Source organism: Euleptes europaea, chromosome 4 (assembly GCF_029931775.1).
Source record: "Euleptes europaea isolate rEulEur1 chromosome 4, rEulEur1.hap1, whole genome shotgun sequence".
Lineage (NCBI taxonomy): Eukaryota > Metazoa > Chordata > Lepidosauria > Squamata > Sphaerodactylidae > Euleptes > Euleptes europaea.
The window spans coordinates 48,563,041-48,577,034 of record NC_079315.1 but is presented as its reverse complement, the minus strand read 5'-3'; the positions used below and the strand labels follow the sequence as shown (position 1 = coordinate 48,577,034).

The 13,994-nt window shown below is 40.3% G+C and overlaps 1 protein-coding gene across 1 annotated transcript in view; it reads right to left on the bottom strand.

Moving 5' to 3' along the window:
* The window catches only part of PIP5K1B (phosphatidylinositol-4-phosphate 5-kinase type 1 beta), a 74,520-nt gene that overhangs the window by 24,908 nt on the left and 35,618 nt on the right, over positions 1–13,994 (bottom strand). Inside the window, exons 4-6 of the mRNA XM_056848978.1 lie at positions 10,995–11,112; positions 5,779–5,931; positions 3,512–3,811 (exon numbers count right to left, since the gene is read on the bottom strand). Of these exons, the coding sequence (XP_056704956.1) occupies positions 3,512–3,811; positions 5,779–5,931; positions 10,995–11,112 (571 nt within the window). The remainder of the gene's footprint in view (positions 1–3,511; positions 3,812–5,778; positions 5,932–10,994; positions 11,113–13,994) is intronic.

Genomic DNA, 13,994 nt, shown 5'->3' with positions numbered 1-13,994 from the left:
GAAGTTATCTACTCTCTTTGGTACGAAAATAGCATCTGCACAACAGAGCTGATATTGTATCGAAATAAAACTTGTTTGCTTGCATCTGCACAAAGGGAGAGGATATCCTGCTGGTACATACACTGCTTTAGGGCTTACACTAATCAGAACTTTTTGCCCAAATATTTTAAAACACCAAGCAAAACAGCTTTTGGCCTTATTCTTCCAAAGCCAGGGATCAGAAAGACTTACATGTGGAATAAGACAGAGACAATGAACAGTGAAATGTGATATTCTATTGTGATACAAAACATTTCCTGAACATTAAGCTGATACATAAGAAGTGTGGAACATGCACAAGGAAAGAGAGGTGCAGCTCCTGTTTCTAGGGAACAGAGTCTGAAGCCAGATGTGCAATTGAAAAGAAGCTCACAGCTCAGCTCAGTGGTTACGCTGCCAGCTCTCACTTTATATCTGTCTCCAGCATACGAGTGCAGTGAATACTAAAATGCCCTTCCTGCCCCTCCTGACTGTTGCTTCCTAAGCACTCCATGTCTGGGCACTGCCTCTACTATCTGAAACTATATGTGCTATGACTTTCAACATAATCAATAGTAGCAATCAGAGAGGTGTGTGGTGAGGGACAAAAACAGCCTATTGGCAGTTGATTTGTCAATTTAAAGGAAAGAGAAAGAAGAGATTAATATAAAAAGAGAGAGGATGCCATGTTTGAACGGCTCCATTTCTGTACTATGCCTGTCATTATATAGAGTGTTCCAATGGAAAAGAAACCTGGATCAGAGACAGCTCACAGTTCTGAAGAGCAACAATGACCTTGAGATCTTTACTGTCTGCAATCCATGGCAGTACCACACAGAATTTCAGCGCGCTAGTTAGCTGGACTCCTGTGGTGTGTAAGAGCTGCACATTCAGGGGACTTTCAGGGCAGGAAAGCTTTTAACAGAAGTTGGTTCCTCTATTCTTTTGGGACATAAACAGCTCATGTTACTGTAGGTGTGGGCGGGCAGGCAGGCAGTAATGCTTTTTTGGACAAGTCTTCTGTTGCATAGTCCCAGATAGGTTCCCATTAGAGTACCAGTTCAAGCTGTACTGACTGGTGGCAATAAGTAATGCCAAAGTTTTACAAAGTTAAGACTCTCATGAGAGTTTTTAAAGCACACTGGTGATATTCTGTTTATTTATTCAGATATTTATATCCTGCTTTTCTCCCCAATGGGGACCCAAACGGCTCACATCATCATTCTCCTCTCCTGCATTTTATCCTCACAAGCACACTGTGAGATATACTAGGCTGAGATAGACTAACCCAAGGGCACCCAACAAGCTTCCATGGAAGAGTGGGGATTGTATCCTAGTCTGCCATTTTAAGCACTATATTTCATGCCTTGGACTCTAAACCAAAGCTCTGTATGTGCTATACACAAGGTGGCCCTGCATGGGTGATTTCCACATTAACTAGAAGAACCAAGGCAGTTCTGTTTGCGTAATACCATTGCACACCCTCTGCATCTTCTAAGAAATTCTGAGATATATATATAGTGTCAGAAATTACTTCATATATTGTGTCAGAAATTACTTTATCTTGTAATGTTAAAAACTATGATTTTCTCATTTAAATAATCTATTTTCAGAGTGGTACATTTTGCTATAGCTACACATTATTTAACAATTAAACTTTTGACATAATAAGGGTCGAAGGAGCACATACATTTGCAGAGCAGATATTCCGATGCATTCTGCGTAATCATTAACTGCTTCAGTTCACAAAATATTCAGTGTTAGAGACTAGGAGGAACAATAATGTCCTTTGTTGGGAAAACCATCTGATGAACATGCAGCTGATTGTTAGGTCTCCAGTCTTGTTGAAAATGAACACAGAATGTAACCTTCAACTTCAGCAACAGAGTGACAATAAGCACCAAACTTTGCCCATGAAGAACTGTCTTACAGCCCCAAGGCAGCATTTTCATGCAATACACTTTCAGTGCATTCCTGAGCCTGGGGGATGAATGGCTTAGGAGGCGCCCAGATCCTAACTCCAGCGTCCGTGCCATTTGTGCCGTGCAAATTGGCACAGACCCCCAGGACTGCCATGGCAGCACGGCCCTCAGACGCTGGCTCAGCCTCCCACCGGCATCCTGTTGGCGCAAGTCCTTGCGCTGATGTCTTGGGAGGCGTTCCCAGGGCCTTCTGGGGGGGGGGAGAGCTTCCTGTAGGCAGACTCCTAATCCTTTTCAAGGCGGGAATGCCCCCTTACGCTTCAGCAGTGCTGTGCCAGGTTTTTGCTGGAGCAGCATCGCTTTTCTCTATGAGGCTTCCCTCCCTTTTAATTTTTTAGTTAAAAAATGCCCCTTTTCCCCCCTGCAGGGCCACAAAACTTTCTTGGAGGTGCCGTGGCAGTGCCACAGCTACGCCATGCCCGACCACTGCAGGGCTCAGGAATGAGCTGTTAATCTTCTACAAATTAGGACTTTTATCAGCTGAGAGAGCCTTACCTCATTTGGTTTATGTTCTCCAGTGCTATTCTCATAGGATTGATTCTGTTTCATAAGAGGAACTTTGGTACAGTATCACTTTAGACTCCTACACCACTTTCTGAGATCATCCCACATGTTAGAAAGAGCACTTTTTAAAAAGCAGTAGCATGTATCTGCATGCCCACAGTGGCAACTGGCCTCAGGCTCCCAGTATATGCATACATAGTAACCCCTCCCTCCACACACACAAAGTCCTCATGATAATCCATACATGAGAATATAGAGAATGCAGAGATTAACAATACCTCAGAACTAGATAATGAATGTATTTGAAAGTAAGTTACAAAACTGTATACTGAATATAGAAATAAAAGGTAACCAGTGTAAAGAAATCAAAAGTGAAGCATTTTCATGCAGAAAAAATGAGATGGGTAGAGAATGCAAAGTAGAACAAGAGGCTTAAGGAGGTTAATAGGTGTATTATAATCCATTCAGAACACCCAAAGTAAGGCAGGGTGATTCAAAACACTAAGGAAAAGATGATGAAAAAAGAAACACAACACATACAAAATATTGTCGAAGGCTTTCACGGTCAGAGTTCATCGGTTCTTGTAGGTTATCCGGGCTGCGTGACCGTGGTCTTGGTATTTTCTTTCCTGACGTTTCGCCAGCAGCTGTGGCAGGCATCTTCAGAGGAGTAACACTGAGAGACACTGTCCTTCAGTGTTACTCCTCTGAAGATGCCTGCCACAGCTGCTGACAAAACGTCAGGAAAGAAAATACCAAGACCACGGTCACACAGCCCTGATAACCTACAAGAACCGACAACACATACAGTTTGACAGGTAAGAGAAAACCAAGACCAAACTATGTGCAAAGACCACCACTTCTGCTACATGTCGTTGTGCTTTATCTTATGTTTCAACTCTTCCCTTTATACTGTCTAAAAGTAACAATTATCTTTCTGAAGTGTTTACCTAGGAATATAAAAGCAGGATTCATGGTCTGAACAACTATCGAAAGGTTTCACTTACTCGACAATCCCTCTGTAGTGTTTTCATCAGTGCAGTGTATGTTTCTGAGTCAAAATATAATCCTTCATGCATGTCTTGCAAGAAATCCAAATCTTTAAAGGTAGGATTAGACTTCTCCCTCTCTTTCCTGGATGCTCTCCTTTTGTACGTGGAGCCTTTCAAGTCATAGTTGAAATGCATTTTCAGTACTCGAGGCAGAATATTGTTCATCACAACTATCCTGATATTAATACCTCCTGACTGAACACAATAGAGTCCATAAAACTTTGGTAACAGTGTCCTTGGATTCTGGTTCAGATTCTTTAAAAAAAACAAAAAGATAGAAACATTACAAGTGCCCATACTAACAACTGCAACACCAAACTCATTAATAAACACAAAGGAATAAATTCTAAGAAACTTAGTAGCTATTTTCAAGACTACCGGTAACTTGGTCACTATAGTTGTTCAAAACATGTTAAGCCTTAGTGACTGGTTTGCCTCATAGTCTACACTGTTTGGGTGGTGAACACAAAACAAAGACAGCTGCCAGATTGCAAACTCCACCCCACTCAGCTTGAATGCCTCTTGCCTAAATCATGGTTAAATATTTTATTGGCACTGACTTTAAGCAGTGCAAAATAACCAAAGTTCCCCTTAAGCAGTTTTCACTCTCTTCTTTCAGCCTCTGCTTAAAAGAGAAAACTGGCTAGTGATAATGGAGGTTAATGTTGATAATGTAACCCTTAATGGTTCCAGATTACAACTAGGGGGGAATTCTCACTGGGTGTGTGTGTGTGTAATTCTGTGTCTGCTCCCAATCTCTCACCACAGTGACGGATCAGGGAGCCAGTGTGGGGTAGTGGTTAAGAGCGGGTTTGATTCCCCACTCCTCCATATGAGCAGCAGACGCTAATCTGATGAACAGGGTTAGTTTTCCCAGTCTTACACATGAAGCCAGCTGGGTGGTCTTGGGCTACTCACAGCTCTCTTAGAGCTCTCTCAGCCCCACCTACCTCACAGGGTGACTGTTGTGGGGAAGGGAAGGTGATTGTAAGCTGGTTTGATTCTTCCTTAAGTGGTAGAGAAAGTTGGCATATAAAAACCAACTCTTCTTCTTCTACCCAATTAAGAGCAATAAGGCTAGAACAGAAAAATGCTGCAAATTTGACATTATAGGTCACTGGTACTCATTCTGTGGCTCATGGACAGCCACATTCACAATTACCACCCACCAAAAGAGCCACAGGACTACGGTAACCCCTATGATCCACCTCAACCACATACACACAATAATAACTATTAATATTAAGTATATAACTATAACCAAGTTTTAAAAACTCCATGAGTACCTCTGAACATGTAGGGCTGTCTCTCCCCACTATAGCTGAACTTTATATATCTTGTATATCTGGACTGAGAGAAAGGGCTGCCCTTGCTGCCTTCCCAGCATGAGTCCCAGTAGGTCAGGTGAGAGTGAGACTGTCAAGGCACCTGGGGGAGAGCAAACTAGTCATGGAGAAAGTGGAGCAAAACCACCATTACCCTACTATGAGCAGCTAGCACTTCTCCTGGGTGGCTGCTGTGGTGGCGGTTTTACTCTCTCTTCCCAGGACTGGATTGCTGTCTTCCTGGCAGCTGCCCAAATGCTGGGATGAGAATGCACAGGCTACAGAGAAGGGGGGATGATAGAGAGGATGGGCCCTTTATTTCCATCCATGACACAAGACCTGCAGTTTAGGGAGGTTCACAGCTTACCTGTCCTCCAGACCCACCACGTGGCTAACCCTAACCTGCCAACCATAAGCTGCACAAGTCAGTGGCCTTGACCACTTCTCTAAAACATGTGTGGATGCCACATTGGGGAACAGTGCCCAGAAGAGCAACAGTTGGCATGTCAAAGAGGCATATGTGTTTCTCAAGCCACTGAGTATCACTGTAAAAGGTCAAACCTATGATTTATGTTGCTAACACTCATATACATATGACAGAAATGCAAGCACAAAAGCACAAATTAAACAGCATGCAATGGTGATATCACAAAGGTAATGCCACAGGCACATACACCAGCTCTTAAGATCAGGAGTTCGTCTATTCAGACTGAGATTTAAAAGTTCATCAACCTCACGTGTATGAAGCACAAATATACATAACAAAAGACATATTAAAACACACACACACACACACAAATGGGCAGTGGTTGAGCACTGTTAAAGAGGTAAGTAAAAATTAACTAAAAGAAAAAAAAGAAACCAAACAGGGAAAGCCTGGCACTTGAATTTATTTACCATATAGTAGCCAGGCAACAGCTTCTGAAGGAACTCAGCTTCTTTGTGTTGAACTGTTTTGATTATGAACTCATCATCACTAGTGACAAAGAACAAGGATCCGCTGGCACCAGGGTTGGATAGTTCTATCAGAGGTTCACTGCAAACTGAATACTGAACACAAAGGGGGAAATGTTAATGACAATATGGGTGACAACAATAGAAAAGTTATTTTTTTAAAGTAGGTTAAATATGGCAAGCCTTGGTGTTTATACTTTCTGCAATACTCAGTTACTTTGGGAAGGCAAGCCCAGTTAGAACTGATGAAGCACAAACAGGCTCTCCCAAGTCTCACAAACCGCTTTCTTTTCCACGCTGCTTGGAGAGAACTGGCACACAAGCACCCAGAAGACTTTTCAGGTACTACTTAAAAAGTTTCCTTATTAGGTGAGTCTCTTAGGTAACTTCTCCTGTGCAAGAGCAATTAAAATCTACAGAGACTGTTCAACAGCACAGTTTCTCCCCCTTGCCTAATTCTCAGTCTCTGCTATTGGATGCGTGCAAGGAACATTCCAGGCAGATTGAATCCATTGTGAGAAGCCTCTCAAGGCCATACAGAGTTGGCTTTGGCAACTTTGCCTTCATGAATCTGAGGGACTGGAATTTACGTAACAATCTTTGAATTGTAATACACAATTCATATAATGGGGTCATATTAACTGGCCTCTAAACATTTATGTGAAATTAAGTTTTATTTATGCTCAGTAAGCACAGAGATTGATTCCTGTGTGTACAAACTACAGTTGCTGATGTGAAATATGACAAAAAATAGGACCCTTTAATGCCTCCGAAAATTAGACAATTTTTCTTATCAGCTTTGAAGGGAAAAGAAACAAGCATAATGCAGAAGAAATCCATCCAACTGAAACTTTTGAGGTATGGCAATTCAAGAGAAAATATTTAATATAGAATTTGTTAATGCACATAGATCTACTAGAGCAAATGATAGTATTTTGACAGTCCTAGCTACCAAGCATGTTTAACTAGGTTAAAAAGTGTCAGCCTAGATTCCCATTTAAGGGGCTCTCTCTTCATTAACAAAATAAATAATCTTTAAAAGTTGCCAAATTCCCTAACACATTAGCAGTGAAATGACAACATTCCTAATTACAATATGTTAAACAGGAAGTTTTTGTAAACTGCTATATCAGTTCTAAAGTAGTGCTTAAATACTGTAGTAATTTAAGAACTTATATTACAATTATTGTAACCTGTTCTTTTTGTGACAGAACTGTGAAGTATGCAGAGGATTCTTAACACAAATTTCCAACTTGGATATCATTTTCTCATAGGAAATTGCATACGTTTTACATACACACTTCATCAAAAGTGATGGTGCTCTTAAAATAGCAAAGAGAGACAGCAATGAAAATAAACAGTGTCAGTGGAAAGTAAATAACTGAACATGGTAGGATTCCCCCCCCCCCCAATATAGAACCATAATAAAATGTGAAGCAAGTTAAAATTAAATTAGCCCCCCCCCAAAACCTAACATTTTTACACAACACAGCTTTGAAACTATTTCTTCCAACTATAGCTGTGTTAATGGCAGGAGCAGAATAATGGGAGTTTAATGCCTCAGGTATGGACAGCAATTATAGGGCAGTGAGATTCTAGAGTGTCCGCAGAGTACTGCATGAAACAGGATTGTGGACAAGCCCTCATGAATAACGGTAGCCCAAGTTCCAAAATTATTATTGCAACACTGGATTATCTGGTATACAGTACACAAAGGCACCCAATCCCCTCAGTCATAACTTTTTGAGAAAGCCTATAATAAACTTGAAAAAAAGCTATGCCTTTTTGCATAGAACATACATATTTATATTCATTCAATGAACTTCATTGTCAAATGCCAACATTTTATATACTTTTCAGCCACAATTTGTGTAAACTATTCCAATGTATGTATTTCTTGTTTCCCAATTCCCATTGTGCTTCCTACTCTTTTGGTAGACAACTGAAGAGTGGATGCAGAAGCAGAGCTGTGCCACTGCCATGCCCTATCAATGTAAAGCTAACATTCCCCATCTTTCATCCTCCATTCTTCCTCCTGCATAAAAGAACAATTCCAATGCCTCTAGTCAGCTCACTGCTGTGAAAATCTCAGTCTAAAGATATGACAGGCTTTATATCTTGCATGATGAAGAGGGGCTGTAGGTAGACACTGGCGGTAGGTAAATATTTATGACACAGTAACCTCTAGAATATGCACTTTCAAAGTAAAATGCTTCTGGCTGTGCTTAACTTCAAACTTAAGTTGTTTTATTTACATATAGACAGAATATGCTATAATTCTTTGCTATTCCATTATTACTCATCATACAACCAGGAGGGCAAAACTGTACCGTAACTTAATTTGAGTATATTTCACATTAAGTTCATGATTAAAACAATTGGAGGTAGTTTTGGAATGGATGAGGGCTAACATGCTGAAACTTAATCCCAACAAAATGTAGGTGCTACTGGTAGGGGGAAGGTCTGACCCAGGAAATTGGTTATTCCCTGTTCTGGATGGGGTTGTACTCCTGCTAAAGGAGCAAGTTTATAGTCTGGACCCAGGCCTCCTGTTGGATAAACAGGTGGCAGCAGCGCCTTTCACCAGCTTTAGCTGGTGATCCAGCTGTGGCCCTTCCTGGGCAGAAAAGATTTTGCCACTATGGTTTATCAACTGGTAGCATCTAGATTAGATTAATGCAGTGCACTCTACATGGGGCTGGCCTTGAAGACTGCCCAGAAACTACAGTTGGTACAGAATGCTGGAGACAGAGTGTTGACTGGAGTGGCTCATAGGGACCATATCACTCCAGACTTGTTCCATCTACACTGGCTTCCAGTTTGCTTCTGGGCTCAATTCAAGGTGCTAGTATTAACCTTTAAAGCCCTATATGGCCTGAGACCAACATATCTTAAGGACCGCCTTCTCCCATATGAACCTATCCGTTCACTCTGGTCATCTTCTGAGGCCCTGCTTTGATTGCCCCTGTTATCTGAGGCTAGATGGATGACAACCAGAGAAAAAACTTTCTAGGTCATGGCACCAAAACTTTGGAACTCCCTTCCCAGGGAGATTCTTCTGTCTTCCTCTTCTGACAGTAGATGAAGATTTTTTTGTTCCAATTGGCATACTCTCAATAATGGTCATTGGCCCTGCTCTCTAGTTCTGGTGTTGTTTGTGTATATGTTTTTAATTAATTATTTTATAATTTAACCTTTTTATGTTCACTGCCCTGGTTGGGTGGAAAGGTGGCATTAAAATGTTTTAAATGAATAAATAAAACTGGAGGGGAAATCTCTTACTTGTTACACAATAACATAATGGCACCTGACTTTAGGGTAGAGGGGAATTCCAGCAACTGTTTTCAAAAAAAGTAATTTTTTTCAAAGCAAACTGGACAATGTATTCACCTGATTTTTCTCTCACATAATACATTAGAGAGTGGCTCTCTTCATATGAGCAGACAGACCTAACTGAATAACCCTGCTAACGGTCCCTTTACATAAGAGTATCAACCGCAGGGCTTTTTGGGTGGGACTCTACATAAACTTTGTTTTGAAATGCTCTGGCCTGGGAAGCCTATTAGAGTATACACAGTGCATCGAGGGATCTGAATAGGGCAATGCACATATTTGTATGTCTTCCTATTCCCCTGCACAATAGATTGCTATAGATTTGATACCAAGGTGATCATGCGTTAAAAAAGGCACAAGAGATGATCCCCAATTTTCATCAATTCCCGCCTCCTGTTATAGCACCTCCCACTAGTGACAACCCACCCTCTGACCAGCAGGATCAGGTGTTCTCAGTGGAAAGAGACGCAGAAGGAAGAAGATGAGTTCTTCACAAGTGGAATTCTACTCAAATTCTGTTGGGTACATGATATTGCACCCATTACTCCCAACATGTGGATGCCCGTTTTCACATTTCACTGTGTATCAATGTGCATGACTGCAAAATTAAGAACTGCAGATAATTATTTATAGTACAGTGGTTATATTCTAGAGATTATATGTCTCTTTTTCAGGTCAAGGTTACCATATATGAAAGCAAATATTTATGTACTTCATAATGCAATTATAAGGCAATTAACAGATGGAGGTCTCTGGACTAGAATTCAATCAGCAAAATCCACAGGAGTATTTAACTTCAATTATAATATTTCCAGTAGAAATAATGGCATGAACCAGCAGCTACACACTGGTTTCTGATCTTTCAATTAGCACATCGGTTTTTAGGGCAAACAACTGAAAGCTGAAAAATTAAATACACAGCCAAGAACTAAACCTATATCCGAGATAGCCTTTCAATAGATATAGATTTGATAAACAGACAGACAAACCCAGACTACAAGGTGCTTTTAAAGAAGAGAATGAATACAATTGCCCTGGGCTTGACAACTGCAGGGGATCTTGTCAGTTTTGACAAATAAGACTATGTTTCCAATTATTAGGACTTTTTCTTTTTTAGGCAGGAATACTTTTCAGTTAAACCAATAGCTTGGCTGACTGACAGTAAGTATTCATTCTTGCAATTAGCTCCGTTGCCCTAGCAAGGCTAAGTTCAAGCTCCTGATGGGCAGTGTTGCCAATATTTGTTTCAAAAACCCATTATCTTTAGGAGGATTCTAAAGAAGGATTAAGAGGACAACGGGGGGATCCCATTTGCAGAAGGTGTGCAGCACTTTGCTAGTGAATCCAATTGTAAATTTTGGGGTCTTTTAGTTAAAGACAACTCTTAACATATTGCTTTATTAAATTCTGATGTCAAATACAGATGGTTTTTCAAAAGACTGCAATGATGGGCTGCAGTGGCGGGGGGGGGGGGCTCAGACGACTGTTCAGACAACTCTGGGCATCTCAGAATCTTTAGAAGGGGCAGCAGGCAGCACATGGATCTCCCTCCAGACCCCAAGCTGGCATTCATGAATGGCTTCACCTACCAGGGAATTCTTCTTAGCCCCATTACAGAACAAATTATTGCACTACCTCCTTGGATATGAATCATGCAACATTTAGTAAGTCGAATTCAACACTCCTTATCTGATAAGGAATAAGCACTGAGAAATGGTACTCAGAAGAATGCTGCTTTTCCTATCATAGAGTAAACCAATCTGCTCCTATTATTTCAAACACAGATATTTCTTTTTCCTTTTTATAGAAAAAATGTAAATCTTTACCAAGTAGTCATCAGGCTTAATACCAAAAAGTTCTCTGAAGTAACGGAAAGCTAGAGGAGCATACGTCTTGAATCTGAAGTCTGGATAATGGTGAGCAGGGGTCAGATTGCTCCCTTCCCTGAACAAGAAAGAGAAAAGGCATTATACAACAAATGGTTAAGGGGCAGTAACATCTCTCAATTTGTCCACTCTTTCCCACCTCATTTGCTTTTCCCACAGCATTTTTGCTTTCTTTTAAATGTATCACTGAAAAAATATTAAAATAATAATTATGAAATGTAATCAATTCGCCTCCTTATTTTCTTAGATTATAGACCTGAATACCCAACATATATTTGCAATTCCCACATTGATCCTTTTTTGGGGGGGGGGGGTGCTGTCTTCCATTTTTTCCTTCTTGTAATTCACAACACAGAAAATGGGAAATGTCCCAGGGAAAGGCAAGTACCTCTTCCCTTAAAACACCCCACTGTAATCAAGGCAGGAAGCCAGCCATACACAATGGGTAAATTACTCTCTTGTCAGCACTATGAACCACTGAAGAACAGTGTTTATTGAGTTAGACTGCAACTCCAAAGTGAAACAGAATTTATGGTCTGTTAAATTAGGACCATTAGCTGAATTGACAGAAAAGCCCCATAACAGAGTGGTCCTTTCTTAGTACCTGTGTAATCAGATGCCATAATAGGAACCAAACATTAATGTCTTCAGTGCAAACTTAAAACCTGAACACTTACCATTTTACCCCTAATGGAGAATAAAAGGTACAAGATACCAAAAGGAACAGCAGGCACAATGCATATACCTACAAGATTGCCAGTCAGTGACGGGCACCCAGAGGAAGACGGGGGAGGGGGGGTTGCTCTCACAATGTGACGTCATTTCCTGGATGAACCCAGAAGAGACATGAATGTGTTGGAGCAATACTCTAAGATTCAAAAGAAGCTCTGTTAAAGCCACAGTGTTTCTGGTGAATCCTAGAGCATCATGTCAACATAATGATGTCACTTCTATGCTTGCTCTGGAAGTAATGCTGTTGAAGAGACAGCGATTTTCACCTCATTTTTTCCCCCAGGCCCACTAGTGAACATTGGCAGGGGTTGCCTGCTATTGCCCTCTACACTTACCATTTACAACAGCACAGCACAGATCGAAGGCAATTATTTTCTCTAAAACAGTGCAGTTTTTAGAGAACAGATATAGGGCAAATCCCATGGAAGAGAATGAAAACTGCATGTAGCAAGCAATTAAATAATTGTAATGTAATTTTAAAACATTTTTGCATAGTCAAAATCTGTTTGCCAACTATACTGATAGGCTTTGCTGCTTAAGACACTGCTCTTCAGGGACCAGGAAGAATGGCCTGCAATGCAGAAGAGCTATACAGGACATAAATGTGAGATTTTCTTTGCCAAAATATGCTGCATTAGGGAAATGGGCTATAACTAGCTTAAACACAGTGCCAACAGCACTTGATAAAGGAAGTCCTTCCAAAGCCCTTGCAACTACTGAGAAGATTCTGGGAATGACACACGCTTCAAGACAAATAGAAAAGAAAGAGAGAGAGAGAGAAGATGGAGAAAGTGCTCTATTAATAAAACAGAATTTGTCCTTTGAAGCTGAGGTTGCTGACAATTCTCATAGCGTTATTCTAACCCAGAATTCTTTTTATTGACTGTTCTTCCTACTCTCTGTTTAACCTTTACCAATGTGACAAAAGAAAACAGGAGGGAGTACTAGACTGTGACAACTGATGTTTACAACATCAAAAGAAATCATCGATGAATAAATGTGTTGATGCCAGGACTATTTTTGTTTTTTGTTATTTTTTTCTGTAATATTCTTGTTTAGGAGGGAAAGTGGCATGGTACATCCCGATCTCGGAAGCTAAGCAGGGTCATTGCTTTATACATATTTTTTTGGAATTTAAAATTATTCCTCATGCAGATAATCTTTTATTATTTATTTCAGAACCTCAGTCTTCCATTCCTCCATTAATGAATACAATACATACCTTTGGAGACTTGTCTGGATATTCAATTAATTGGAAAAAATCTGAGTTGATGCCACTGGGAGACAATGTATCACAGAGTGTATTTGCCTATGGACATTTTCGGTGGTGCCCAGATGTCATTACTTATCTTGGAATACTGATTCCTAGAAATATTATTAACATGATTATGCTAAATTTTAGCAAGCTAATTGCTGATATATCTTTGGATTTAGACAGATGGGCAACTTTAAACTTGTCTCTATGGGGCAAAATTAGGGTTGCCAGGTCCCTCTTCACCACTGGCCGGAGGTTTTTTGGGCAGAGCCTGAGGAGGGTGGGGTTTGAGGAGGGGACTTCAATGCCATAGAGTCCAATTGCCAAAGCACCCATTTTCTCCAGGTGAATTGATCTCTATTGGCTGCAGATCAGTTGTAATAGCAAGACATCTCCTGCTACTACCTGGAGGTTGGCAACCCTAGGCAAAATAAAATACATTCAAAATTAATATTATACCTAGGATTATTTATATTTTATGAGCCATTCCTTTCTCTATATATATATCTTGCAGATATATTCATAAAATTAATACTTTTCCCAGAAATTTACATGGGGTTCCTCATTACCTTGAATTTCTTTAAGAGGATGCAGCTTCCATTTAATGAAGGAGGATTTGGTTTCCTTGATCTTAGTTTATATAATCAGACATACTTGTTAACTTGTACTAATTATTGGGATCATTCCTTGCAGTTGGACTATCCATCTTGGGCTCATTTGAAGGCTTCTTGTCTGAAGCTGCTCTCTGAGTGGAATGCATTAGGGTCTACTTATGCTAAAGTGGATCCCATTCAGTCTTGCAATTTCTGCAGCTAAAGAACAATGGTGAATAATGGCACGACAATATCAATTTGATCCATTTTCACATGCTAAATTAACATTATGAGTCAATCCAGATCTAAAAACTGGGAAGAAATCTTTTTTATGGAACCGATAGCGGGATTTTTACACTG